At 41.8% G+C, this 26,991-nt stretch overlaps 1 protein-coding gene across 1 annotated transcript in view; it reads right to left on the bottom strand.

The window, feature by feature from the left end:
• Positions 1-3,186: 3,186 nt before the first annotated feature.
• The window catches only part of CHSY1 (chondroitin sulfate synthase 1), a 43,229-nt gene continuing 19,424 nt past the window's right edge, over positions 3,187-26,991 (bottom strand). The window contains exon 3 of the mRNA XM_086958056.1: positions 3,187-4,912. Coding sequence (XP_086814182.1) covers positions 3,320-4,912 — 1,593 coding nt within the window. The 3' untranslated portion in view covers positions 3,187-3,319. The remainder of the gene's footprint in view (positions 4,913-26,991) is intronic.

Raw genomic sequence — 26,991 nt, 5'->3', positions numbered from 1 at the left:
TTATCAGGAAATGAACAATCATAAAAAATGTTTTGACAATTTGTATGCCATATATAGGCTAGAATAACTAACATATTATACATTACTCACATTACAATTAAGGCTTCCGGGTTGCAGTAAAAAAAAAAAAAAGAGAAGAAAACTACCCCAAAAATACCTTCTTCGTCTTGTAAATATTATAAAAATACTTTGTGTGCGAGGGCAGGGATGTGGGTTACACATGCCCCTGTACAAGGGATTTGTTCAGTCAAAAATAAAGGATTTGTGTAGTAGTGTTGAAAAAGAATATAATAAACACTGTATATACACTACAGAGGCATGAGGATTTGTCCTTTTTGTGGAATTAAAACAATTGGAGTGTAATACCAATGCAAAAAAACTTGAATTGGCACTTTGGTAAAAAAAAAAAAACACTGAATATCTGTACGGGGAATCAATAGAGTATCTCACAAGGAAATACACACAGTCACAAACAATTGAAGGAACAAGTCAAAGTAAAATTAACTACCACTTGACCTTTCAGTTTTTTTCCCCCACTTTTGGCAATTTTGTGGAGGTTGAAAATTATCTTTTCAAAAGCTCAATGTTACTGACTGTAGGCTACAGGGTACGAAATGGCTTAGCAAAGCGTAGGGCTTCCAGTATACATATTTGAGTAATCTAAATTACTGTCTCAAATTTATTTTAAGATAAGTTACACCACTTTAGAGTCAACTTAGTTACACCACTTTAGAGTCAACTTAATTTCGGGGAAAAAAAACCACCATTCAATAAGGTAGCATCCAGAGATCAGATGGAAGTTTTTTTTTTAAAGTAGATTTTTTGTGTTGGTGCCTTACAAAGCAAAACACCACATCAAAAGAACTGTGTTACATGATGACAACTGAGCTTTAAAAGAATATTGGAATGGACATCTCTTTGTAGTATCTTAAAATGGCCACGCTTACTATGGTTTTAATTTAAAAAGGGACAGAAAATGCAACTTGCATTGCCATGTTTAGGTCTAAATTGAATCAGTGAAATATTGGTGTAGCATAACTCCAGAAGGGTCTTTTTTAAACTGAAAATGAAAAGACGGCATCAATGCATGCAGAGACTCATGCAGCACTACAGTTTTCAAAACAAACGGGTTCATTGTACTGGTGTATAATGAATTTAGTAAGTGGCCTAAGACTTGCAGAAATATATACTTGGCAAATGCAAGAATAATAATCACAGATGCACTGTAAAAAGTACATTTCGAGAAGGGATAAAATGTGATTTCTCCAAAGTAATCAAAATATGTAGGAAAATATGTGCTTTTGAAAGCAGTTTTAATGAATTTAACAGATTCCCAGTTGGATTTTCATATACCAGTTTGACATTTTAAAGTAATGGTTAGGTTTTCCAGAGAGTGATGTTTAGTATTAAAATATTTTGAAAACCTGGGGGTGGATAAACTGCAACAGCAGGGCATCCCAGAAAAAAACCAAAAAGTAGTTCAAGACGGTCTCTACAAAAAAAAGTTTCAACAACCAGTTTCACAAGACTTGTGGTGGTGGCTGAACTCCAGCAAGGGTTACAAAGATCAAACCCCAATCGAAAGCATCCTTGTTTAGCGGCAAACTCGTCATTACTAGTACATACTAACAGTTTACAGTACACCTGCATTGGAGCAGTTAAAGTGAAAAGAACATTTACTGGAGATTCCTTTGAACTGGAGTGAGAAGTATTTATGAATACCAGCACTCAATGTAGCAAAGACTGACAATCCATGTGGCACGTATAGGATGGCAACCACTGAAGATAACGTGTCATCTGTAAACTAATGGTCATACATTTGGTGATATTCACTTTTAAAAAAGGAACAATAGCCAAATTCATCCAGAGTTATTCATAACAATGACTCTTGCATCTACTAAAGCAACTTACAAAGGTTCCAAGAAATTAGTCAAGGAGCAACAGGCAAAATGCATTTTATGTGGCAGATTGTTACAACCTAGGGCTTTGGATACAATCTTGATGTACTCCCTACTCTGGAAGTTCGTTCCTGATTGGTAGTAATGTTTGGCAGATGAAAAATACAATAGCCGTTTAACAAAACCGCTGATATTAACGCATTACACCACAGTTTAACTTGCTGTAGGTTTGCAACTAAGGAAAAAACAGGCAGTATTCCTTTACACCTGGAAGACTATTTCTGGATGCTGGAGGTGCCAAAACAGTGATAGTTAAGGTTTAGGGCCCTGCAGCGAATGCATGTACTACTCAACAATTAGTAGAGGTCGATGGCAGTGCATGGGTTTAGGTTTTTTGTTATGTTGTGTGCAGGAAATTAAAACAGGTTCACCTCCACCCATTTTCACTGTGTTTGTTCATGTTGTCTAATCCTTCCACATACCAAACAATGGTGGTGTAAGGGGGTTGTTGGGGCAAGTACAAAACACAATTTGTTTGAGATTTGCAGTGTTAATGCAGTAATGTGCTCCTTTAAGCTTTCAGGAGATGATAGTTTATCTTATGTGGAGGTAGGTGTTTTGGAGGCTCAAAAAAGCTAACAGGAGTGTGGATGTTGTTCAGGAGGATGAATGATGTAGGGCAGTAGCTGTTCATCCGAGGAGGAGAGGAGGAAAAAAGTTGCTGTTGAGCTCCGAGATAACATGGCAAAGAACTGCACCTAAACCAACATGGCCAAAGCTGTGCCCCAAAAAACCATGGCGCACAGTGTCTTCTTCAAGCAAATTTAGGCAGTTGGCCTCCAAACCTTCCTGTCACTGTAAAACACTGCCGCTGCAAACTTCAACCTATGCCAATGGAGCAAAAGGACAGAAAGAGATCGGACAAGTGTGTGGGAATGTGTTTATGGACTTCTGTGCGCGGGGGAGGGGTCAAGAATAGGACTCTATATAAATCTGTGGATTTTCAATTTTTAAACAGAGAACATTGTGCCTACGCAACAACCACAAACCTGAAAAACGTTTAAAGATGTACCTAAACACATTTAAATAAAAGGAGATCTGCAGAATCCCACTTTGAAACATAGGTCCTAGAAGGTCCAATACCAGAATGGAACCATCTCTATACACGTCATGCACCCAAGTCCGTAAAAAATAGGTTTCTAAAATATATCTTCAGATGGTATTTGAAAAATGAACTTTTTCATAAAAAACTTTTAAAAAATAAATTAGATAAAAAAGTTTCCAGCGATATTACAGGGTATTACTGTCCTCACAGAGTCATTTATATTAGGTTTTGTCCTCACAGAGTCATATTTTTCTATTGCTTTTGGTAAAGCTCAGAACTTTTCTCGTGCCATTATCAGCTATGTTGAATAAATTCATTAGGCTGTCCTTGCAGAGTCATTGGTATTCATGTTTTTGGTAAAGCTGGGATCATTTTTTTCCATCCATATTTCAGCCAACTGTTGAGTAGATCCATAAGTGGAAGCTTTGGACCCTAAGCACATTTTATACTGTTTTGGATCAAGATTGGGATCACAAAAAACAGGATGGTGAACATGGACCACACCTACTTCTTGACTCCTAAAAGTATTTAAGCCAGCTTGCACAACCTTGTTGAAAAGATCCACATCCTCTAGCCCCCAGCCTTGGATCGAGACGTCAAATCCCCCGGCACGAACCAAATCTCCCTTATAAACACAGGTTATACCAAAACCATAGTTCCTCCACAGTCCTGTTTTCTGGGTGAAAGCATAATGATTATCGCTAGGAACTTTTCCAGCATAAACAATTTTTGGATCATATTGACTGAAGATGATTGGGAAATAGATCTGTTCACCAAAAACCGCATTTGCTCTGCATCGCTGAAGGAACTCCGTTGAAAACACCAGGTCAACATCACAAAAGAAAAGCAAAGAGTCATTTTTAAACTGAGATGACCCAACTTCAAGTGCCAAAGCTCGTGAAAACTCCCCAGAAACTGGCAAAATCTGCATATCAGCCTTTGGATACTTAACACGATAATCTCTCATTAATTCAACTTGTTTAGTCTTGTCAGGATTAGAGTCAGAGTTGAAAAGTAAAATTACTAATTTAACATTCTGATTTGGAATGAGGCAGGTCTTCTCAAAATTGGCCATGAACCGTGCAAACATGTCAAATCTTCCAGAGAGTGGAACCAGGATATTCACCTTCCTCTCTTTTGGCTCTCTGTGCTCAACATTTGATGAAGTAAGCTGAAATGGTACAAACATCTTTAGAGAACTGGAAAGGAACGACAGGGAACCTGAATCTCGGTTAATTTTGCTGGCTAAATCTATGGCATCGATTTCTGTGTGCTCAAGAAACTGGATCTTGCTGAAGGTCTGCTGCAAGTAGGCATGTCTCCGAACAGGAACAGTCATTTTTTTTCCCTTGTGCTTTTTGTAGAGTAGTAGCAAGTCAAGAACATACTCTGCTCCATACATGGGGTTTACCCGACGGTAGCCATACTGTATTTCCTTGAAATCAATAATGCGACCCCTAGTCTTAGCATTTGCATTGATCATTTCCATAACCTGCATTACAATATCATCAAGTGCTTCGTGCTGAGAGGAATCCATCCCTCTTCTTGGAGGTTGTCCATCAGCAGCAGAATAAAGGTATTTTCCAGTGAGAAACTCCCATTCAAGGACTTCCTCCCGCTGGTGTGGCTGAAATCTCATAAAAGATGGCGGAACCCCTAACTGAAGGTCATCCTTGTGCACTTCTGCATTACTATATCTGCTCATCAGTACTATTTCTCTGTGAAGTTGAATTGTACGATGGCGCAAGTCTGCAATTTTTTGACTTAGCATGTAGCTATGAAGCCTATATTGATAGGGGGGGTTCTTATTTGGATGCAAAGTTATAGCTCGATGGATTTTGCTGTTATGAAGGTCTCGGATGTAGCCCTTTTTGTTTTGTTCATAATTTTCATAAAACAGTTGCTGCATCTGTAGAGAAAATAATTAACAAGTTAAGAAACAATTCAAAACATGAGGAAATCTTCAAAAAACATTTACAATGGACTGCACTAAGTAACAAAAATTTTCGAATGGAGAAACTGCAAAGACGTGCAACAGTTATCAAATTCTAGGGCATATTTGGAGAGAATTATTAATAAGCTGAAGGCTTTAAAAAGCACAATTTTTGGTGTAAAGAATAGTAGTCACTTGAGTGGACTAAAATGAATCCTAACAAGTTCTTGGCATGTGAGGAAAGTGGGTGGGGATAGCCTCTGAACATTTAACTCCTAGCATAGCAATGGAGCAACTGGATACTCTGCCATCAATGCTGGCACGTACTCTGGTGCTTCTTAAATAGGTTATCATATCAACACGTTCATAGCCAAACCACTAAATACACACTCTTATTAATGTAATAGCATAAATGGAATATAAAAATGAGATCGGGATGGCTATCATATTGAAACGGCAACATATGGAATAATATGTATTTAAAAAGCATGTGCACAATAACTAAGTGACTCATTAGAAGAAGGTAAAGACATGTTCTAGATATGAATAAAATGTTTTTACTAGTGGTTTTAACTGCTAGATAATTTGTCTGTATTTAATTTATTTAGAAGTTTTGTATTAATCATTTTGTGGGTTAAGTTTTTATTTTGAAATGTTGTAAAGAGATACGTGTAACCTTGCAGCTACCTAAGGGCACTAGTTTAGAACAGAGCAATGAACATCAGGCGTCGTAGGAAGTTTAAGAGTCCAGTCAGTCAATAGAAGGCTCCAATCCAGTACTTTTTTTTTTTATTTGCAACTCCTATGTTCTGTTACAGGTGAGGCGGAATAGGTCTGTTCGGAATCTCTTCCTGATGTGCACCTAGTTTCATTTAGAACTTGGGTTTGGACTTTTTTGACCAGTGGACTGCAAGGGTCTTCACTCCATGTTTCTGATGTTTTAAGGCTCTTTGGAAGATCTGAGGAGCTGTAGAACATCAGGCCCTGTGAGGATCAGTGGTGTCGCTTGCCAGTATCCAAAAGTATTCATAGCTCCTGCTCAAGTAAACTTGGAGAACAGTGCACAAAACCTTTAAGTTAATTCTGTCCCCCGCCAGTGCCGATTAAGCGCATTCTGAACATGTCTGACGGGAAAAGATTAGATTCCTTTGGGTATGAAGTTCTTATTAATGCAATGAACAATGCATTAAAGGATCCCAAAAATATATAAATATGGATGGTTATGCTTGATTTCTAGAAGATTGAGAGCCGACCGTTCAGTTCATGTCCTTATGAAATTATGCTAACGCTTGTGCCTTGGGAATGAGGTCTAATACTTGGTGTGACAAAATAACTATCGAGTAATTGTCCTTGAAAGGGTGTCAATTACAAATTTGTTTTGTATGGTCAAACTACTGCACGTGAAATAATACTTATAATCGCTTCCTAGGAATATCAGGATGACAGTTTTTTTAATGCTAGAATCGCATACACTGCTCTGAGGAGAAGGACCTTTGTATATGTTTGGTCTTACTTTTTTTGCAGGCATTCAAAGTATTTTAAAGTTTTGTCTGTCATGAGATTTGGATTAATATATTGGAATGAGGTGCTTTACAACAAATTAGAACATTGGAAGCGCCATTGAAAACAATGGAGTAGCTCTGGGCTTATAATGGCTGGTAAAAGCCCGGAGCTCCAACATTCTAATGCTTCTTTGTAGCTGTAAACAAAGGCTTCAGGGAGCCTGAGGGGATTTCAATCCCCTCGCGCTCCCTAAAACCTTTGTTTAGTTTGTTAGAACATTCTGCCCTAGAGTGTTCTAATAGCCTTCTAGCCCTTCATAACCGGGCTATACCGGCTACTAAAATCCAGCTGCCTTGTTAAAGGCCCTCGCCGAACACTGCAGTGGGCCTTTAATAGCCGGTATAGCTATAAGGCTAGATTAGAACATTGGAATGTTGGGAGCTCCATTGAAAACAATGGAGTAGGTCCAGGCATATAATGGATGGTATAAGCCCGGAGCTCCAACATTCCAATGTTTTTGTTCACAGCTGTGGCTGTGAATAAAAGCTTCAGGGAGCCCGAGGGGATTTCAATCCCCTCGCACTCCCTGAAGCCTTTATTTTATTTGTTAGAACATTCTGCCCTCTAGTGGCAGAATGTTCTAATAGCCTTAGTGCCCTTCGGAGCTGGGCTATATCGGCTATTCAAGTCCCTTTCCCTTGTTAACGCTGGAGCAGGCCTTTAATAGCCAGTATCGCCTGCTACAGCGGGCTACAAGACTATATTACCTGGATTTAGTTTTGAAGGGCAAAATGCTTATTCAAAACAGATACATTTGAAGTAAAAAAAAACTATAAAAAAATAAAAAATAAAAACACGGGACCCAGACTTTTTGGTGTCCATTCATCAATGTCCAGAAAAGGGAACCTACACATTCACAGAGTACCTCGATCCTCATTGCCCACAGAGACCGATTAAGCACTTTGTTTTAATCAGTAGCCCGCCTGTAGTCCAGGAGTGCCTGGCCGTGCTATTATGCAAAATAAATATTACTGAAGCACAAAGAAGGATACAAAGGATCAGAGTTATGCAGAGGATTCAGAGAAGAACCAAGCACAGGCGAACATTACTCAAAGGGTTCTAAGCAAATACCCTAAAGCTGCTAGTTAAGGGCAATGAATAAGAACTCAGCGAATCCTGTACAGCTTCTCAGATCATTGGTCTTATGCTCATCCAGCTAACTCACCTCTACAGTATGGCATTTCTTTAACCAGAGGGAAAGTAGGTGGCTCCCATTAACATCTCAATGGCTGCCATATGCTCAGTATAGTTCCATCTGAGGGCAGCAAAGCAGGATGAGGTTTATGAAAATACGTTCAATTAGTTTCTCATGCCCAGCCTAGAGGGTCTTCCTCCCATGCCATCCACATCCCAAACGTTCACTAGCGTAATGTTCGCATACTGAAATAATCATCCATCAAAACTTTCTCATAATGCCACAGTTAGTCACCCTGAGTGAAATAAAGTAGGCGTTTGGTAACAAGCAATAACAAAACTTGCTATTAGGTGGATGCCTGTAGTCAATTCTCTCTCCCTTCATCAAACAAGGAGGTGAATATTCAGTGACCAAAACGCAGAACTAGAAAAAGAGTCTTCCAATTATGTTAAAGGCCTAGCACAGACTTTAACACTCCTGGGTTTTATGAGGAGTTTTAGTATCAAATTTCCTAGACCAGGTTTTCTGTTTAAATCACAACCGCAATAACCTGCGCTTGTTAGGACAATGGCCTGTTGACAGTAACAAATCACACTATACTGAGAGCACATCTTTGACGAAAGCACTCCAGGAGGGTGCAAGGGGGAGATGATTCTTAAATCATTCAAAGAGATATCCACAGAAAAAGTAAAGATAAATAGGCAGGAGTCTAGAAGATGGAGAGGATGTGCAACCATGTATTCTTATACTAGCACTTAGTGAAGTCTTTCCTGACAGGACCCATAAAAGCTACATGTTTGATGAATCCTAATCTGTTTGGTCAATGTTAAAGCTGAGCAATAGTTGTAAGGGATGGGAAAATTGTCCCATTTCCTAATATAGGGGACACGGAGGGAGCTCAGAGAACTTGGATGTTAGCAGAACCGGATATGAAAACCAAATCTGCATTGATTAGAAAGGGGCGGTGATGATTCTCTGAAAGTGATAGAAATCCAATTAATGAAAGGAGTGGGTGGTAATACACATATAATATTACAAACATGTCTACATGCATTGAATCTCTAATGAATAATGTCTCACTCCAAATTGGAAGGCAAATTATGGGCATTGGGGAAGAGTTGTCGCAAACCCTGATATTGTTTGTTCCCTCCTTAGAGAGGAAGAGAGGAGATGTTCTTAAGTACTTAAAGAGCATGGCTATTGCGTATACTGTCTGAATGTGGACTGTTTTCCATTAAGCAAAAGACCGACTTGGGAAAAATGTCTTCTATTACATAGTTACTGAGCATCATCTATTAGGTGGATGCAAACTCAAAGTGCTCCGATACGGACAGTGAAATCCACAGCCCTAAAGGAGGTGTCCATTTGGACTGTTCTCTGTGTGACTGGTTGCTGAAAGGATTGATGTTAGAGAGAATAACATTTCAGAGAATAACACCCAAGAAAGGATTATTTTCTTTAGCTGGGTATCTCATAGTTGGCCTGGTTATAGAGCCAGGTTGGGTTAAAATCAAATTTTTATACATTATAGGGGAACCATACTAGGTTATTAAGTCTAAAAGTCTAGTGTAGGACCAAAATCATAAAGCTGGCAAGGCCAGAATGATCTTCGTCTCTGGCAAAATTGTGCCTTATGAGTAGAGAAGGAGTGAAGAACGTTAAAGGCATGGCCTTCTAAAATTAATCTTAATAGTTCACACTATTGGTCCCTCATGAACACAGCATCTAAAAAAGCAATGCATAGCATATTGAAACCTGTTTTGGGTGCTTTCTTTCTGGCAGGAGGGTGAAAGCAACAATGAGGGGCAGGGACAGGCCAGCAACACAGGGGATGTGGGGGGCAGGGAGTAAAGGGGGTCCAAGAAAAAAGATAAAAAGTACCTGATAACAGCGACTAGGTGAGAGGACAAAAGGGCTGGGGAATCGGTGCTTGGCCATATTCAAGGGTAGGGGTAGGAAGTAATGCCAACATTCGCTAACCAAAGAGAAGCAAGTAAATGAGATTTATGATGAAGCCAATCATGAGTATGCAATAGGTGGGCTCTAAGCCACCTGTAAGCCAACAAAATGACTTACGCGACAGCGCATGCATTGTCTCAAGCTAGACATAAAGTATAGAAGCTGGTTGGGCTGGGTGAGGTGAGAAGGTAAGCTGTCAAAGAGACAAAAGGTTCCCCTACAAACATCGAAAATTCCACTCGACCGCTCGCATAGTCAAGCTAAATTTAACAAGGTCGAGCTGTTTTTAGGTCCTACTCGCCCTTTCTGCCGAGTAGGAAAACAAACCAACTTTTGTCCTCTGTCTGTGAAAAACGGAACAAATGTGACAAGATAAAAATGCCTTTAAATCTTGTTATCTTGTCACACTTGCTCCGCTTTCAGAGACGGAGGTCAAGTAGGTTGCAGTTAGGTCGAGGAAATTTTTTTGAGGTACTAGTCCTGCAGGAGTAGTACCATTTTTGGGATTTTTCGAGCCCTGAAACATACTAAAGAGCATAAAACCATCAACTGTAGCCCCAAAACATTTAGGGGTGCTAGAGTGAAGGCACAAATGTGTTTACGGAAGGGGTGGGATGTGTTCTTCTTAGGATGAAACACCTTTACTATGTAGGGAAGTATTTGTATCTTTAAGATAAAGTACTTCACCATGGCGGTATTTAAGTATTTTAAATAACATGCATGATGGAATGTTTGTCTTCCAAAAAAAAAAAAAAAAAAAAAAAAATTAGGATTTACGGATGGCTAAAGGAAGGAGAGGGCGACAGGATGAGTAAAGATAAAGGGGTGAGATGAGGGTGAATTCAGGAGTGGGTGAAGGTGAAAATCCTTTTGAAACCACTGCATGTTTGATGATGACGAAAACAGTCTCCAAGTTCTAAAAGAGGTAACCAAAAAAATAAGTAAATGTGACACTGTGCAAACTTTATTTCAGAACATACATATTGTGCGGCACCAGCTTTAAAGAAAGGGAGTAGGTTTACAGCTTCATCATCAATAAAAAAGTGACAGGGGGCCGAAATGTAGGTTTCTGAAATTGGTAACGTGCCACGAAGTTCCACTATTGCTAGTTCTTTGCATTCAGCTCTTGAAAATACTGGGAAGCAGGCATTCAGGAAAGAAAATAAACACACTGAGACAGTGAAGCAAACACACGCCGACATGTGATCACAAATGAAAAGGAAAAAAATAAGACTGACATTGCAGCCCACCAATGGTAAGTGGCAGGACTAAAAGCTACGTTTTAGAAGGCATTTTTTTGTGTGTGGAAACCGGTCAGTCCCAAGATTGCTTTAGGAATCTTTTATTGAAGACGTCCACTCCCCTTTGACAATCTGCCTTAGACCTTATGTTGTATGCCAAAATATTGTGACAATGTCCTGAGCCAGGCATGTATGCAACAGTGTGACTTGGCTGTGGTGTACAAATCCTGGATTAATTTAAAACTGCCGAGTGGCAGCTAATTTTCACCGTTCCCCTCCTCTCCCCATGCTGTGTCTCTCACCCTCCCCTCCTCTTTCCCACCTTCATTATCTGTATACTTCCCCCTACTCCAACCCCTCCCCTGAATCTCTCACCTGGCCTTCTTTTCCCCTTACGTATTTGTGCTTATTGTTTATCTCGACCTTACAAGTAACTATGTTGCCATGCTCCAAGAACTGTGTAACCTTTGTAACGATGTAACCTGGAACTATGATCTGATGCTCATGTAAAGCGCTCTGATACCTCCGGGTGTAGCCAGCGCTATATAAAACGTTTTAAATAAATAAATAATAAAAAGTCTACTGCTGCTCCTGGAGGAAGAAAGTCCACAAACTTTCCTAAATCCTAAAGACCTTGAAGGAGAAATATGTTCAGGTCTTGCACAGGGTTTTTCGATGAGCACACAAAACTGCTTTTTTATGCAATCTTGATCACCTTGTGACTGCGTCGCTATCTATTTTGCGTTGGCACTTTCCTTCTTAAGATAGGTTGCTCAACTAGCTGAGAGGATGACTGTGAAGTTTAGCGAACTTCAATTTATGTATTGTCTAATGCTTATAATATGGTAGTTGGTTGCTTTAAAAATTAGAGCATATGCCAGGCTGAACTATATTGGAGAACTCCCAAACATCAGCCTTGTGTAGGTAGCTATGTGCTCCTCAGTGTTAGTGTTTTTTTTTAACTCTTGAACAGATATGGACGACTCAGGTGTTAAACTGTTGTGAGACACCCCGATACACTTGTGTGCCAGGAGGGTGCCACCGTGAAACTAGTACAGTTGCCCAGAATCCTTGCACCAAGGCTGTTGAGACGAAAACTTGCCAACTGCTGGAGGACCACAGATAGGACGTTGCACAGAAATGAGCTGACTGAAGGGGTAGGAGACCCGATGTGTTATTGGGAAGAGACCAAAAGCGGTCACGGACCCTTAATATTGAGAATCCAGAGCCTGCAGAGATGTTCTCTAGCCTCCGGCACTAGCCAACTACCATTGGGTCAGGTAAAAACAGTTGGAACCAGTTAGAGCTGCAGTGGACTTGCAAAAACATAGCGGGCAGTGCTACTCAAGTTGACCCTTGAGGTTAAAACTTACACTGTCGCAGTGGGGCTAGCAGGGCTCACATCTGAAAGATGTCTTCATTATTGAATGAATAATAACCAGTCCCACTAGAAGGACTCTAGGATACCGCTCAGGACGACGCTTGCACGCCTACCATGAGACTGAGGCTATCATTTGGTGCAGTGTTTCTGAACTTGTGGCGAAGCCAGCTCAGGGCGTATGCGGATATTAAGAAAATTAAATATTATCAGATTAATAACTTTTATAGAAATAAAGAGGAAAAATGATATGAAAATGTAAAGCATTCTGTAAATGTGAATGGATTTGAAACGGGAAGCTATAAATTAAGGTAGTACCCTCAGATTGGCTCATGGGAGCAGAGCTAGTGCATCAAACAAAATACTGCACAGATGAGTGACCTCAATTGGATGTAGAAAGCTCCAACCTTCCCATTCAAGTTTAGATTTTTCTTTATTTGTTTGTGAATTCATTAAACTATTTAATCATTTGTATGTTTGTTTGATGGGTGCTGGTTTCTCTATTTTTTTTATGTATTGCTTTGCAGTTCAAATGATCAAAAATACTCAGGCCATAGACACTGGCTTACAGCAATTAATCAGTGGGGGTCCCCGGATTCCAACAATGATTCAGTGGGGGTCTTTGGGTTCCAGTAATGATTTAGTTGGGGTCAATAGGTTAAGAACCACTGATTTAGTGTGTTCTTTGAGCTTGCATTGAAATAAGACTGGTTTTCATAAAAGGAAGCAGTTGTGTAAAGAACGCCCCCCACAGTGCGGTCGTGGTGGGGGTCCGATCTCTGGGGGCCCCCTCTGGCACTGGCAGACCCCTAGCAGAGGGCTTCGAACTGGATTTGGAGCGTGAGGGGCATCCCCGCATGTACTTTGCAGGGGGCCCCTTCAAGTTTTGGTACACCACCGAAAGGAAATATTTGGCTGAACAATCTGCCTATTGCGGAAGTTTGTAGTTTGAGTTTTACACCGGATGTGCCACAGACCTCAAAAGGCTTTGGGCTGCTTGGCTCATGCTATAACTGAGGGTCAAGTGCAGAAATGAGTAGTACTCAGCACAGTTATCCAGGTCTGGGCGCCGGGCTATATCCCCCTCTTTAAGTATTATGTTTAGCCATGCTGCACAGCAGCCATGCTGCTATTCAGCATGACTACAAATTATTGCCAAACTCGGCAATGCCCATGCTGTACATCGTATACACAAGGAAATGGCTGAGCCGATAGTCTCAAAGGTGCATGGTGTTGCCAATGCTGTTTTGGTCTCGCCACAATACACCTCTGTTTCCGAGCAATTCAGTTATTCGCCACATACGCAACAATGAAAAAAATATACATTTGGCAAAAATAATAATCACACAGAACACAAGTGCACCCATGTCTTAGTTAAAATACATTTGGAAACATAACACCTGTTATAATAAACTTCATTTCAAAGGAGTAAAGGGCAAAATATAACTACAAATGGCAAAAGGTTAAACAAGGACGACAGGTTAGAAGAAAAAAATAAAAGTACTAACTGAATCACAGTGCGATCAGTGAAAGGACAGCAATCAGTACCTTGTCCATGCTCCAGTCGAAACAAGCATTTGCAATGCAATAGGTCTCGCATCAGGAAAGTGTGAGCTATTGGTATTGTAAATGACAATTTTTTTTTTTTAATATGCGTTGGCTTTGAAAATATATAAATTAATAGCATTGTTATTCACAACGCCAATAGCTTACACTTTCCTAATGCAAGTCCTATTGGCTATGGCAATGCTTGTCGGTAGCAAGCAAGGACAGTGCTGTGGTGGTGCCCCCGAGTGATGTGGGGGTGCCCCCGAGTGATGGAGGGCGGAGTTGGAGGGTGAGCAAGGAGTAACAGAAAGAGCGTGGGTGCGAGAAAGACGTAGAGAGAGGGGTAGGAGGAGAAAAAAAAAATAACCCACGAGTGGTGCGCACGTAGAAAGTGTAAAAAAAAAAAAAAGAGTTAAAAACACCTGGCGACTGCCTATGTTTTTCAATATTCCAAATTGAAAGGGAAAGTAGGTTAGCAAGAGGGATGTTATGAGGAGAGTGAGGGAGAGAGCAAGAATGAGAGAGAGAACTACAGGAGAGGAATGGAGATAAAGAGAGCAAGGGGTAACAGAAAGAGCGTGGGTGCGAGAGCGAGAAAGACGTGAGGAGAGCACCACCAGTGGGCAATAGGCCCACTGGTGAGCTTTAACTAATGCATGGAGAGTGTAGGGCTAAAAAGAACAAGATAGCGGGCCGGGGAGTGCATTCCTTTCAAGTCTGATGGAGGGGTGGGGGGTGGCGGGGGAGCGGCAGCCTTTGAAGTCCGATGGGGGGCGGGGGAGCAAATGGTGAGGCCGTGCGCGCGTTGAGGAAAGCAGTCCAGATGCCAATTTCGCAATTGAATGCCTCACATGCACTGGCCATAATCCGCATTCCAAAGCCCTCTTGTTAGGCTTTCCTGGAGCCCCTACATAACCACCAAATCCACCTCCACATGCACCACCACATCCACAGCCACATCCACAGCCACCACCACCACACCCACCACCACCACTACTACATCCATCACCCCATCCACCACCACCACCACCCCATCCACCACCACCCACCATCACCGCCACCACCCCATCCACCATCACCGCCACCACCCCATCCACCATCACCGCCACCACCCCATCCACCATCACCGCCACCACCGCCACCACCACCACATCCACCACCACCACCGCATCCACAACCACCACCGCATCCACAACCACCACCGCATCCACAACCACCACCGCATCCACAACCACCACCGCATCCACAACCACCACCGCATCCACAACCACCACCGCATCCACAACCACCACCGCATCCACAACCACCACCGCATCCACAACCACCACCGCATCCACAACCACCACCGCATCCACAACCACCACCGCATCCACAACCACCACCACCTCCACAACCACAACCACCACCTCCACAACCACCACCTCCACAACCACCACCTCCACAACCACCACCTCCACAACCACCACCTCCACAACCACCACCTCCACAAACACCACCTCCACAACCACCACCTCCACAAACACCACCTCCACAAACACCACCTCCACAAACACCACCTCCACAAACACCACCTCCACAAACACCACCACCACCACCACATACACCCCACATCAAAACAAACACATAAATAAAACAAGCACTGGCGTTGCCAATAGGTCTCGCAGTAGGAAAGTTGGAGCTATTGGTTTTGTAAATGACAAAGCACTTTATGTTTTTAAAATGAAAACAAAAATAAAAGGCATTGTTATTTGCAATTGTAATAGCTCCAACTTTCCGACTGCGAGACCTATTGGCAACGCCAGTGCTTGTTAAAGTATTGCGACCTTATAAAAAGTGATGTGTGGTTCCTCCTGTTATTTTTCCACTTATAGACATTGTCAAATGTTGGGCTGATTACTTTTCATACATTCCTTCCCATTTAGTAGCTGCTAAAATGTGTAACGCTTACAAATAAATTGAGACAAGCACGCGAACAAAGAAAAAAAAACGCGAGCACAGTGGAGGGCGAGGGGGCAACACAGGGGGCCGGATTACAAATGCCACGGGAGAGGGGAGCAATAGGAGAGCGGCAGAAGAAACAGAGGGCAGGGAATGCGTGGGGGGGGGGAAGGGAGCAACACGGTGGTTAGAGGGCTGCTTAAATGCGTATCGCTCGCGAAATGAAATTAAAAGCGGCCGGGAAATGCTCTCGGCATTGCGGGGGCGCATTCCTTTGAAGTGTGAAGCAGGGGGCGGATCCCTTTCAAGTTAAGCTCTCTGCATTGCTGTGGCGGGTCTGATGCAATGATGCGAGGCAGGCGGCTCGGAGAGCAAATGGAAAGTGTGTGCACGGACACATTCACTCGGCGCAATCCGCCTGGTTTAGCTTTCGTGGATCCACCTCTATAAGTCTCGACATCTGCAATGCGCAAGCGCATTGGCAGAGGTAGAGACCAAAAAAGGGGCAATGAAGCCAGCGAATGCTGGCCAAGCACAAATCAGCAATTAGGAGTGACAATGAAGCCAACGAATGCTAAGCAATGGGCAGGCTGCAAGCCGTTAGTTGTACATAATATCTATTGAAGTCCATTTTCCGCTACTTCAAATATATCCATATACAAGAAATTATTTTCTTGAGTGATTTACTGTAAATAAGTGGCTTAAAAAGACCCAGGCCCTCAATGTTTAGACAGCAGTACAGCTGTTAAAACCACTGCTGGCTCAAATCCACAGCAAAATGTCAAAGAGGCCTGTGTTGTTCACTATTAATTAGATTCCAAAGTAAACAAGAAACTAGCGCGGCAAAGTAGCCTTGAAACACATAGCCGATATATACATAAACTGGCCTGCTGCCACAAACACCAATGATTTTTCATGCTGAAAATTGCACTGATGGAATTTAACAAAAAAGCGACCTCAATACATTTCAGTAACCTAAACCGCCAACAGGCTGTGTTCAATCGAATATCTATGGAAAAATAAGGCAGTATTTATAATCAAATTCTAAACAAAAAAAATTGAGCTTAGTGCTAATAGCCCGGTGTTTAAGAGTCTCCACAAGTAGTGGGCGAGATTTCCGTGCAAAGAACAGTATGCGTGGAATCCATAAAATGAACATCCCTAAAAACCATAATGAAGTGAATTATGCTGTAATCCAAAGGGCCTCTGGCCCTGAAGCCAGGCTAACATATTTATGAAAACTAAATAAAATGGAAAACAAATAAAATACATTACAAAAAAAAAAAGTACTACAGGCCATTTCGAGCTTCAGAAGTTTACAATTAATTGGTCACGATTCATAGTCCTAACACCAACAGGATTATTAGAGATTTATAGTAGTAAGGGTCTCAGTTCAAAAGCAGGGTGGGTGGCAAAGCTTGTGTCAATATTTCCAGCATGGAAAACGCAAATGTCTTCCTGTGAGCAGCACAGCAGAAAGCAAAGCTCACTTAATATAAAAATGTTAAATGTAAAAAAAAAAAAACCTGAATAGCAGTATGGGTACTCTTACTCCTTGTGCGATCTATTTCAGAACTCACTGGGAAAGCAGCTTCCATAGGCGCTGGAAGTATAAGTGTGGAGGGTACTGCAGCACTCCCAAAATAAATATGCTGGCGTTCTGACGGGGAATGAGTGATATCTATACCTTTACCATTTTATTTTCATCTTATCACATTTGTTTTGCGTTGAAAGACATAGGCGAGATGTCAGGCAATGTCTTCTGACATATTGATGCAGATTCTTTTTACATGGAGAGTAGGGTTTACTTTACTTTCTCCGACTGCAAAGGGAGGATTTTGTAAAGTGAACTATGTGATGATCTTGCTGGGGAACAGGGAAGAATCAAAGAAGGTATAGGATGTCATGTTAATGTACACAATACCATTTAAATAGCTATAAACTGCAAACATTTTAAAACAGATTAAGAAAGCACAAATAAAGGGCTTTTTGTAACTCTGAAATTGGACCCAAGGCTGTGTCAGGCATCCTCGCCACCTTTGTGATAATGTTACTACTGTCTATCCCTAATAATGTTTATCTGCGGATCCAGTCACAGGGAGTTAGATAACCGTATGTTCTTACTTCTAGAAAAGCAAAACCTATTTGAGAAGTGCTGAAAAAAAAAAGAAAGGTAAACTCATTTTTAGGTCTCGCCTGTCGATGCGCATGGAGCTTGCGAGACTATGGGGGCTTAAACACTCTTTAACCAACTTGCAAGGAATCGTGGCGATTCCTTGCAGTGCCCGTGAAATTTAAGCTCAATGCGCATTGAGCTTAAAAGCGCGTGCACATGCCCCCAGCCGCCTGCCTTGCCCACTCTCTCTCTCACTGCCTCCCCCAGGTCCGCCCCCTCACTTCTTGGTTGCACGGCCGCTAGGCCGTGCCTCCCCTACTCCTCCTCCTACTCTCCTCCCCCCCCTCCTCCTCCTACTCTCCTCCCCTGCCTGCCGTGTCGCACCTCTCCCCGCTCCGCCATCTCCCCTGCCCGCCGTGTCGCAGAACACAGAAGCTTGCCTGTTAATTCACTTGTTTGCTTGCCTATCCGTCAATTAAGCCTCTACGTGATGTCCTGAACCAAATTTACAATAATCTAACCACCCGAGGTCAGTACAATTGGCTATCACCCCACTGACCTAAACGCCATACTAGACTAAAGAAAGACTGATAGACGCGGAGCCAGTGTTCCGTCGTTTGGTGGACTCCGCAACCAATCAACACTTTGACATTCTATGTGGTGCGCTGGGATTGGCTCATGAGTACCACTTGCTACAATCATAGGTTACCTAGCATATTGTATTACCTTCCCACTGCCAGAATAAATTCAGCCGGTGTATTCGTTGTTATGCGACCCGGAAGTGTAAAGGCATCCCTTAGCAGTCCAGCAACGTTATAGGTTGAGTACGGGATGGAAATCTTCAGTTTCAAAGGTCCATGCATAACTACTTCACATAGTTCTAGTTTTTGCTTTAGATTTTAGGATTTGTAGCCCGGTGTTTGTAAAGGGTCAACCCAAACTACATGTCCCAGAGGCCAAAGCAAAAATCCGGAAAGGATGACATTGCAAATGCTATAGGTGTCACATTTGCAAAAGTTAAAACTATTGACATTGTAACTGACAAAGCTATTAATTTTGCTACTTTCAAAACCAACACAAATAAAAAAGTGTCATTTACAATATCAATAGCTCAAACTTTCCTAATACGAGACCTATTGCATTTCCAATGCTTGTTTTCAATAGAGTAACATCACTGTACCTTGTGTTTTACATTGTCGTTTGAAAAAGGTGCGGAATTTTACATGGCAATATGCAATTGTAATATACAATGAAAGGAACAACAAGATAAATACCAGGGAGGACAAAATCATTAAGTTGCGGGAGATGGGCCGGCCGTTTTGATTTAATGTAAAAAAAAATATAAAACAACGATTTGGCTGAGCTGCACAGCCCGTCCTGTGAGTGGTGACATTGTGAAAGTGAAAGCCATTGTGAAAAAAGTGGCGCGCCTTCTGTGCTCTTTAGATCAATTCAACAAAGAGTTCTCCCGAAGAGCTAATGCAAGCTACACAGTAAGTCCCAATGGGAGGTTACAAAAGGGGAGGTACTAAGGAGAGACTAATAAGCCTAATAACAAATCAAGAGCAAACATTTCCAAAGGAATGTCACAGCAGCCAATTGAAAAGATGGGCGGAGAGTGTGCAAAGATTTAAGTCCATGCCTTAATGCAGCATGCCTCGCAGAGCAGCGCATGCACTGCACAGGCTAGACCGTAAAAGGGTTCCTTTGGGTAGTAATACATTTCTATTACTATAGATAACCCAAACTATAGCATCTGCCAGATTTTTTGCATTTTCCCCAAATGTTAGCAATTCCCTCCTTGTCTTCTTCGTGCAGGAACACATCAAGGTGCAATAATCACCCCAAACGTTGTTCCTCTGAGGTTCCCAGAGAGTGGAGGTACTAGACACGTATGGGTTTTCAATGGGTTCATGGTGTCTGCAGACAATGCACTAGATGCAGTGTATGTTGGAAATTTTAAAAGCAACCTCAAGCGACATGCTGGTTTAGGCTGTTTCTTGATCATAGGTATCACCCACTAGGCTTTATGGAAGAATTCCACAATTCTATTTAACAACTACACATCCCATGTTTAAAAGCAACACACTTATCGCTAGATGGCAGACTGCCCACGTCCTTATTGGCTGGCTGAGACCATATGCTAAAATAAGACGTGTGAATAAAACTGAAAACTTTTTGGGGGGGGTGGGGGAAATATGCCGACAGTCCGCAAGGCCTTCCTCAGATGGGAACATCCCTAGCAAGGCTTCACCCAAATCTGTGTCAACTTATGTACTTTAAGTGTGGGGTTATGAGACGTGTAGAGTTTTGATGGGTTTCAGCACGGATTCACACACTACACAACAGAGAATGCTTTTGAGATGAGAAATTCGAAGGTGTGGGGTGGGGGGGGTAAATTGTCTGCATTGTCTGGGCTCAGGGTAAGGGTGGAACCCAGGGGAATCTACCAAACAACGACATTTCTAAAAACTAAAATCAGACTACCATTCAAAGTTTCCAAATATATGCAGATGAGCCTATTGCAACAGATGAGAATAGACCAAAACTGGGATCAAATGAAAAAAAAAAAAAAAAAATCACACTAACACTACATTCCCTTCACTTGGTCACTTCTGTGGCCTGCTCTTTTCAGTTCCAGCACTCACCCTCCCAAAGAAGGACTGATATTGTGTCACAAAGTGAGGACTGAAAGGGAAGGCTCAGGAACAATCTGCACTAGAAATACTCTTAGTCAATTCCCCATCTCTAAATGTAATTCTCAGTTGGTTTAATTTTTCAATTGGTCCGGTGCAGGGCAATAGGAATTGGGCTGCTCTTCCCGTCCATTTTCCAGTCCCCAACAGAAAGAAATGGATCAAATTGGTGACCCTAGCTAGAGAGGAGCTAAGAGCAGTAAAAGTTGTCTCTAGCTCTTCCCACCAGCCAAAACCTTGGATGGACCTGGAAGGGGCTATGGAATATCCCAGGGGATGAGTTTTATATACCGCAAACTAGACCCGAGACATCGGGTATCAGAGTGCTTTACATGAGAACCAGTTTTGTTACAGAAGAGCACATTCAATACTTTAGTACACAAAGGTATCCATGTATGACACACATATTATATAAATATATATATATATATATATATATATATATATATATATACATACATACATACATACATACATACTCACAGAATAAAGAATACGGATAGAACAGCACCTGATGTACTACCTTTTCTTTCTTCAAGCAACACTGAATCCTAACATTCTCTTTGTTGGTTACTTGGATATCGTAGGAGAAAGGCTGGGTATGGACAAAGCATTATACATGAATGCAAACATTTTGTCAATACAGGTTCAGTTCTGCCTTGATATACAGAAACATTTGATATAGTATCTGCTTTTCAGGGTAGTTCTTCACAGAGACTGGAGGCACTCAGAAAATCTGGAGTCTTTAGACACTGCCAAAACAAAAGAGATTCTAAAAGGAGGCCCATGAAGAAAGTAGTGGGTCGACCCCAAACCGGTGCAATTCAAATACCTACATAGGTGGGTGATTATATGTAATCAAGAAATGGAAAGTAGGTCTGGTTTAATTCATGGCACTTGTTAGGTGTGCTACAAAGGGAACGTGGCATCATGCATATTGATGCTCCTTTACAGTACAGGTTTTACGATGAACCATGTAGGGCCTGCTAAGTAGCTGGACTAAGACCAAAATAGAGATTTTGTGGAGATTGAATTTTGTGGCTTGCCCAAACTACTAGATCTGGAGTCTCGTTAGCCATACACTTGTCCCAGAAACATGAAACGGAAGGATCAAGTTCTAAAGATAACTGGCTAGGATTCACAGATAGCTGATCCGATGTTGAAGTGGTGAACTTGTGGGTATTGATCTAGGGTTTATATTAGGTGTATGCCCCTGTATGGCTTCTTTTATTCTACAAATAGGATTGTTTGTAACTTCCTTCAGATTGAAGTAGAAAGTAGGCCATAGAATTGGGAACATTAATACTATAATTCTTGCAGAAAGATTGTACGGTTGATGGTATGCTGAAGTTGAGCCGTCACTACGGATATGCAAAAGATTTTATGAAACAGAAATCAAAACCTCAAACACTGCTGCTTTAACAATTGTTAATGGGAATATAAATTACGCTACTTCAGGCCTACCAGAAAGCAAACACATGAATGCCACCACCGTTTTTAACCACAGCCAGTACCTCGGTAAAACCTGTTTAAATTACACAAACAAGCCATTACATTTCTGGCTTATTATACAAATTGTTTCTTTAAACAAGAATGCTCCTGGTGAGGTAAACCTCAGCGTTGGTTAGAGCCAATTAAAATATAGCTCAGACAAATTACAAATCCTTCACCAACAGCACTGAGATGAATTACCCACTACAAAGTTCAAATATCAATTAAAGTTGCTTTCTCATTAGACAGTACTCAGAAGTGATTGTCAAGCAACTCTCTGCCTTGTTTGCTGGTGAGGCCTGTTTTAAGAGGAAATCTCCCCACTTAGACAGCCAAAGAATGAAAAGTTTGGGGTTAATCTTAAAAGCAGTCTGAAGTGAGAGTGGAAAGGGCAGCGAGTAAATGGAGTTTCATTATTTTATATAATGGGGACTGGGGTACCACTGGAGGAAGAGGAGCAATGGAATGTGCAAGGCAAGAGAGAGCTAGAACTGCAAATTCCTGAACGGGGTAAGATAGAATTTGTAGGTGCATAGAGTGTGGATAGGTCTCAACACTAGTTATAAATCTAGGTAGAAACTAGTTTCAAACTGAAAAATCTTTGCTTTGTCACCGCATCTGAAGTACAGTGTGATCCAATGCATGTCCGATGAAAACATTCAGGGAAACATAAGCTCTCCCACACTCTGAAAAAGTCCAACAAGAATGCAGCAGGGGAGTGAATAATTAACGATGATAGCTGGACAGTTAGTAAATTCAGGTGATGTCTGGATAAGCATGTACATTTCTTTCCACCATGCCTTGCAATGTTTTAAAAAATAAAAAAACTTGATAGACAATGGCCTCTGAACGGAGGAAGTAAATTTTTAGCCAGGGCTTCTGGATGTGTTTCTGGTGCAGTTTCATGGATGAATGGCTCTGTACTTCGGCTGAACCACGCTTTATCTAGGAAGCAAATCCAGCCAGGAATGAAGAAGACAGACAATTCAAGGCGACAACCAGAGAGCATTAAATTACACATGTGCCCACAATCTAAACGTGGGCTGCTGGTAACCAAGATTATTTCACACATATCCACACCATCCTTCACCTATAAAATCAGTTAACCAATTCCCAAAGGATGTGTAAAACTGCTCTAAAGAAAGATTCTGCTGTGGCAAAAATATTTTGTGATAACAAGGTGCAGGTGGGAAGATTCACAACTTACACAAACAAGTATGCAATGATTCCCAACCTGTAACTAGTCAGAGCATTTCCTCCTTGATTAGATGCGAGTATTAGCATTTTAGTGAATGGCTTCAGTTAATGGTGTCAGCGAGTTCAGGTGATAAGAGGATAAAGATGATATGATGGGGTTGACCTCTTAAGCGGAGATGGACAGAATAAACATAGTTTCTTAAATCGGTCATCTATTTGAAAAGGAGAGGAAAGAAGTACACGCAATCAAGCAGCACCGCCAAGGATGCCAGAGTTACTCAGATAATGTCTGGTTGTGTTTTGACACAGGCTGATATTCACTAGGCAGGCCATTCAAAAAGAGACCTTGAAAAATATATGTTTTTTTCATCTAGGACAACAGTCACAGTACCATTTCTGCATATCAGAAGTAACAAGATAAACACGCATTACACGCCAGTGCTAACGCAAGCGCCGTGGTTTCTTCACAAAGGCTACCTTGTCTGACTTCCCCAAGACTTCAGCAGTTGGTTGAAGTCGCATTCTGAGCCGAATCAGTTTAAATACTCTAGAAATACCTAATCCGACAGTGCGTCACTGCATTAGCTTAGTTACAAGACAAAAAAAAATTGTCCATTCCAAACAGCAGTCAACCTGCATACGAGGAACAATATATCATCATTAAAAGCAGATTTTTAATTCTGCAAGTGCATGTTTAAGTTCCAAGCATTTTTATACTTTAACCCAGTACCATACAATTTGCGCATTAAGCTGCTTAAAAGTTGTATAACTGCTTAGTGGAGTGAAGTAGTTAAATCTAGCGCGCTGCACTGGAGTTAAAGCTGCGCACCTAAAAAGGTGAAACGCCAAGCTTAGATTTGTCAGGAACTCTGTCAATCATTAAAGGGAATAGGTTACAGAACTAGAATAGACACAAGGTGTTCTCCAATCAGATGCTTATGCATACAGGTGGAACCAAGGGGATTATAAATCATATGGGGAATAAAAGCGAGCAACAGCAAATTTCCAAAAGACTGCTCATTAACTTGGTCACAGGAGGAGAACGGTGCGGTCGACCTAAACTCTAGGACTAGAAATGTTATTTTAAAAATGGAAGGTAGATGTTGGAGACTAGCTCTAAGTAAACTGAATAAAAAAAACACTGGGGTGATAGTTCGAGACAAACTGCAGCACCCCACTGCTTCTATTTTCACGCCTATGTGTCCCTCTCTTTTCTGCAAATTGCTCCCATAATGGCTAAACAGGTCTCTATTCTATACTAACACAATAAATGAACTAAAAGATTTTTTTATGAAAAACCGCATACCCCAGTCCTCCTTTATTGTATTGCCTGGTGACACCAGTAAATAAAAAGAAAATCTTTCAAATTGCTGATTCCAAACAGTCCCTATCATTAGGCAACTAGACAGTACCAGTTTACTGCTAATCCCTTCCAGGATAAACATTAAGCCACATATACAAACCATTTACATATGGGAAAGGGTAAATGAGGGTCAATGTGAGAAGTTACCCGGGGCAGATGAAGGGGGGGGGGGGGGGGGAGTAAAAGCGTGTTTGTAACTGGAGAAAATAAACAGGGTAGGTTAGGACCAATTGACTAGTAAAAATAATAGCGGCATGCTGCTGCCCTTGCATCGTAAAACCTTCTATTGACAAGCATTGAAAATGCAATAGGTCTCGCCTTTGATTAAGTTAAAGCCATTTGCTTTGCTAATGGAATTGTATGGCAAAGCAAATGGCTTTAACTTAATGAAAGGCGAGACCTATTGCATTTTTAATGATTGTTTATTTGCACGCGGGTGATGGTTTTGTTGTTTTGTGCCAGCAGAAGTCCACGGGTGACGGGAGGGCAAGGAAGGGGGCTGAAGGAGTGTTAAAAACATTGCATAAAGTATGATAACAGCATAGCCTCTCCCCATACCTGCTGCTCTCAGGTGCTCTTTTAATCTCACCCACCCACTTGCTTCACAGATACTTCACAATATACAGACATTCACCAGTATCAATTCTGACTCCATATTAAAATAAAAGCATGCCTGTTTATTTTTTAAAGACTCAGTGCTACATACAGTTTCTACCACCCTAATTTGGTCGTGTCAGCTAAAGCATTTCAATAAAAACAAGCACAGTCCGCTTTCACTTTTGACCGGAGCATGGGGATCTCTTGTTATTGAAATGCTTTAGCTGACAAAACGGCCTATGCTCTTACAGCCAAGGTAGGCGATGATTCGGTTCTGTGCTACTTTGTTGGCTCGTTCACCTAAATTTAAGTAGAACGACGGTATCTCAAATTGAATAGTAAAAATACCCTAAAATATGTTTAATTAAAAACAGAAACGAATCCTGACAGGACCACAGATGCTGAAATACTATAGTGTTGACTGCACACTGCTGAGGACTACATCAATGTTGCCTATCTTGGTATGGAAACCTAAAGGAAGACGAACTGGTGAAGGCCTGAAAGTGGAAGAACCCCATCTGCCACACTCACAAGGGTAAACCGCAGGAATCCTTCACATGCTCGCTAACTAACCCATACCTAATTTCTGAATCAAACGTGTGCATCACAACTAGGGCATAATAAAGAGGGACGAGGGGGGTTGTTTAAGGATGGGTACAGCTATATTTTCAAACACCTATGACCTGGTGCGCATTTAAAGAGGGCACGCATCCTGACACCGGTCGGATTGGATTTCTGTGGACTGTTTAGAATTCCACTATGAACCTCCTCCCCTGAAAGCAGCTGTACCACTCGCTAACATGCAGAGATTTACTGAACACTGGCCTTGTCCCATGAGAGGTCAAATATGTTCACTGTCACCCAAAATAACTGTCCAATGGTGGATCTTTGTAAGCAAATGAATAAACTGGAGAACAAATTCCATTTGCTTTGATTGAAAAAAAAACCCACTTACTTTTATGCCTTGGCACTCACCCCCCAAAATCAGCTTTTAACACTTTCAAACGCTTAGGACTACTTTACTAGATCAATCACACCGATAAGGTAGCCCCAAACTACCCGAGACCCATTATACCAATAAGGCAGGACCAAACTGCCCTCGTATATCATCACCTCCAAAGCAAGAGTACTACTGCAGAGATACATCTCCCATTTTCACTTGCAATTAGGGCCCTGCGACGTTTAACTGGCTCTTCCCTTCAAAGTCCCATTGAAATATACTGCACTACAAGCATACATTTTACACTCAAAACTAGCCATATCTGTACCAAAAAAAATGCTGAATACTCCTGAAAAGGAGGCTCCATTAAATAAGTGTACCAAAGCTACTTTGTCTTAGACCCTCACCTTACTCTTCTCGGGGCCCTTTCTCTTGCTCTTCTTCCTGGACTCCTCGCTCTTAGTGCTCTTGGACCCCGCTGAAACTTTGCTGACGCCGCTGACATCTTCAGTCGGGCTGGCCCGGCTCTTCCTCCTGCTTGCGCAGGCCGCAACAAAGAATATCAGACTGAGCAGCAGCGCGGTCACCAGCAGAAGCGCCCAGGAAAGGAAGTATGCAGGTTCCAGTCCCAGGTCAAGTCCTAGCTCTCTGTGAAGTAACCCGAGGCCCAGCAGCTTCCGCAGCCGCTGGGCCGCTACTTCGGCCTGCTTTAGAGCCGCTTCCTGCCAGACTCCAACAGCATCCATCTCGGCGAGGCCAGTGTGTTCTAATACATCCCGCAAAGCAAGAGCCTGGCATTCCCGGGCACGCCGCCGGACTGACACAACTAGGCTGTACACAGAGAACAGAGGAACTGGGAGCTCCAGCCAGGCGCCTGCCTCTGTTGGGCGTCA

Source organism: Lissotriton vulgaris, chromosome 2_1, assembly GCF_964263255.1.
Source record: "Lissotriton vulgaris chromosome 2_1, aLisVul1.2, whole genome shotgun sequence".
Taxonomy (NCBI): domain Eukaryota; kingdom Metazoa; phylum Chordata; class Amphibia; order Caudata; family Salamandridae; genus Lissotriton; species Lissotriton vulgaris.
The sequence above is the reverse complement of the archived record's forward strand: the minus strand, read 5'-3'. Positions and strand labels throughout refer to the sequence as shown.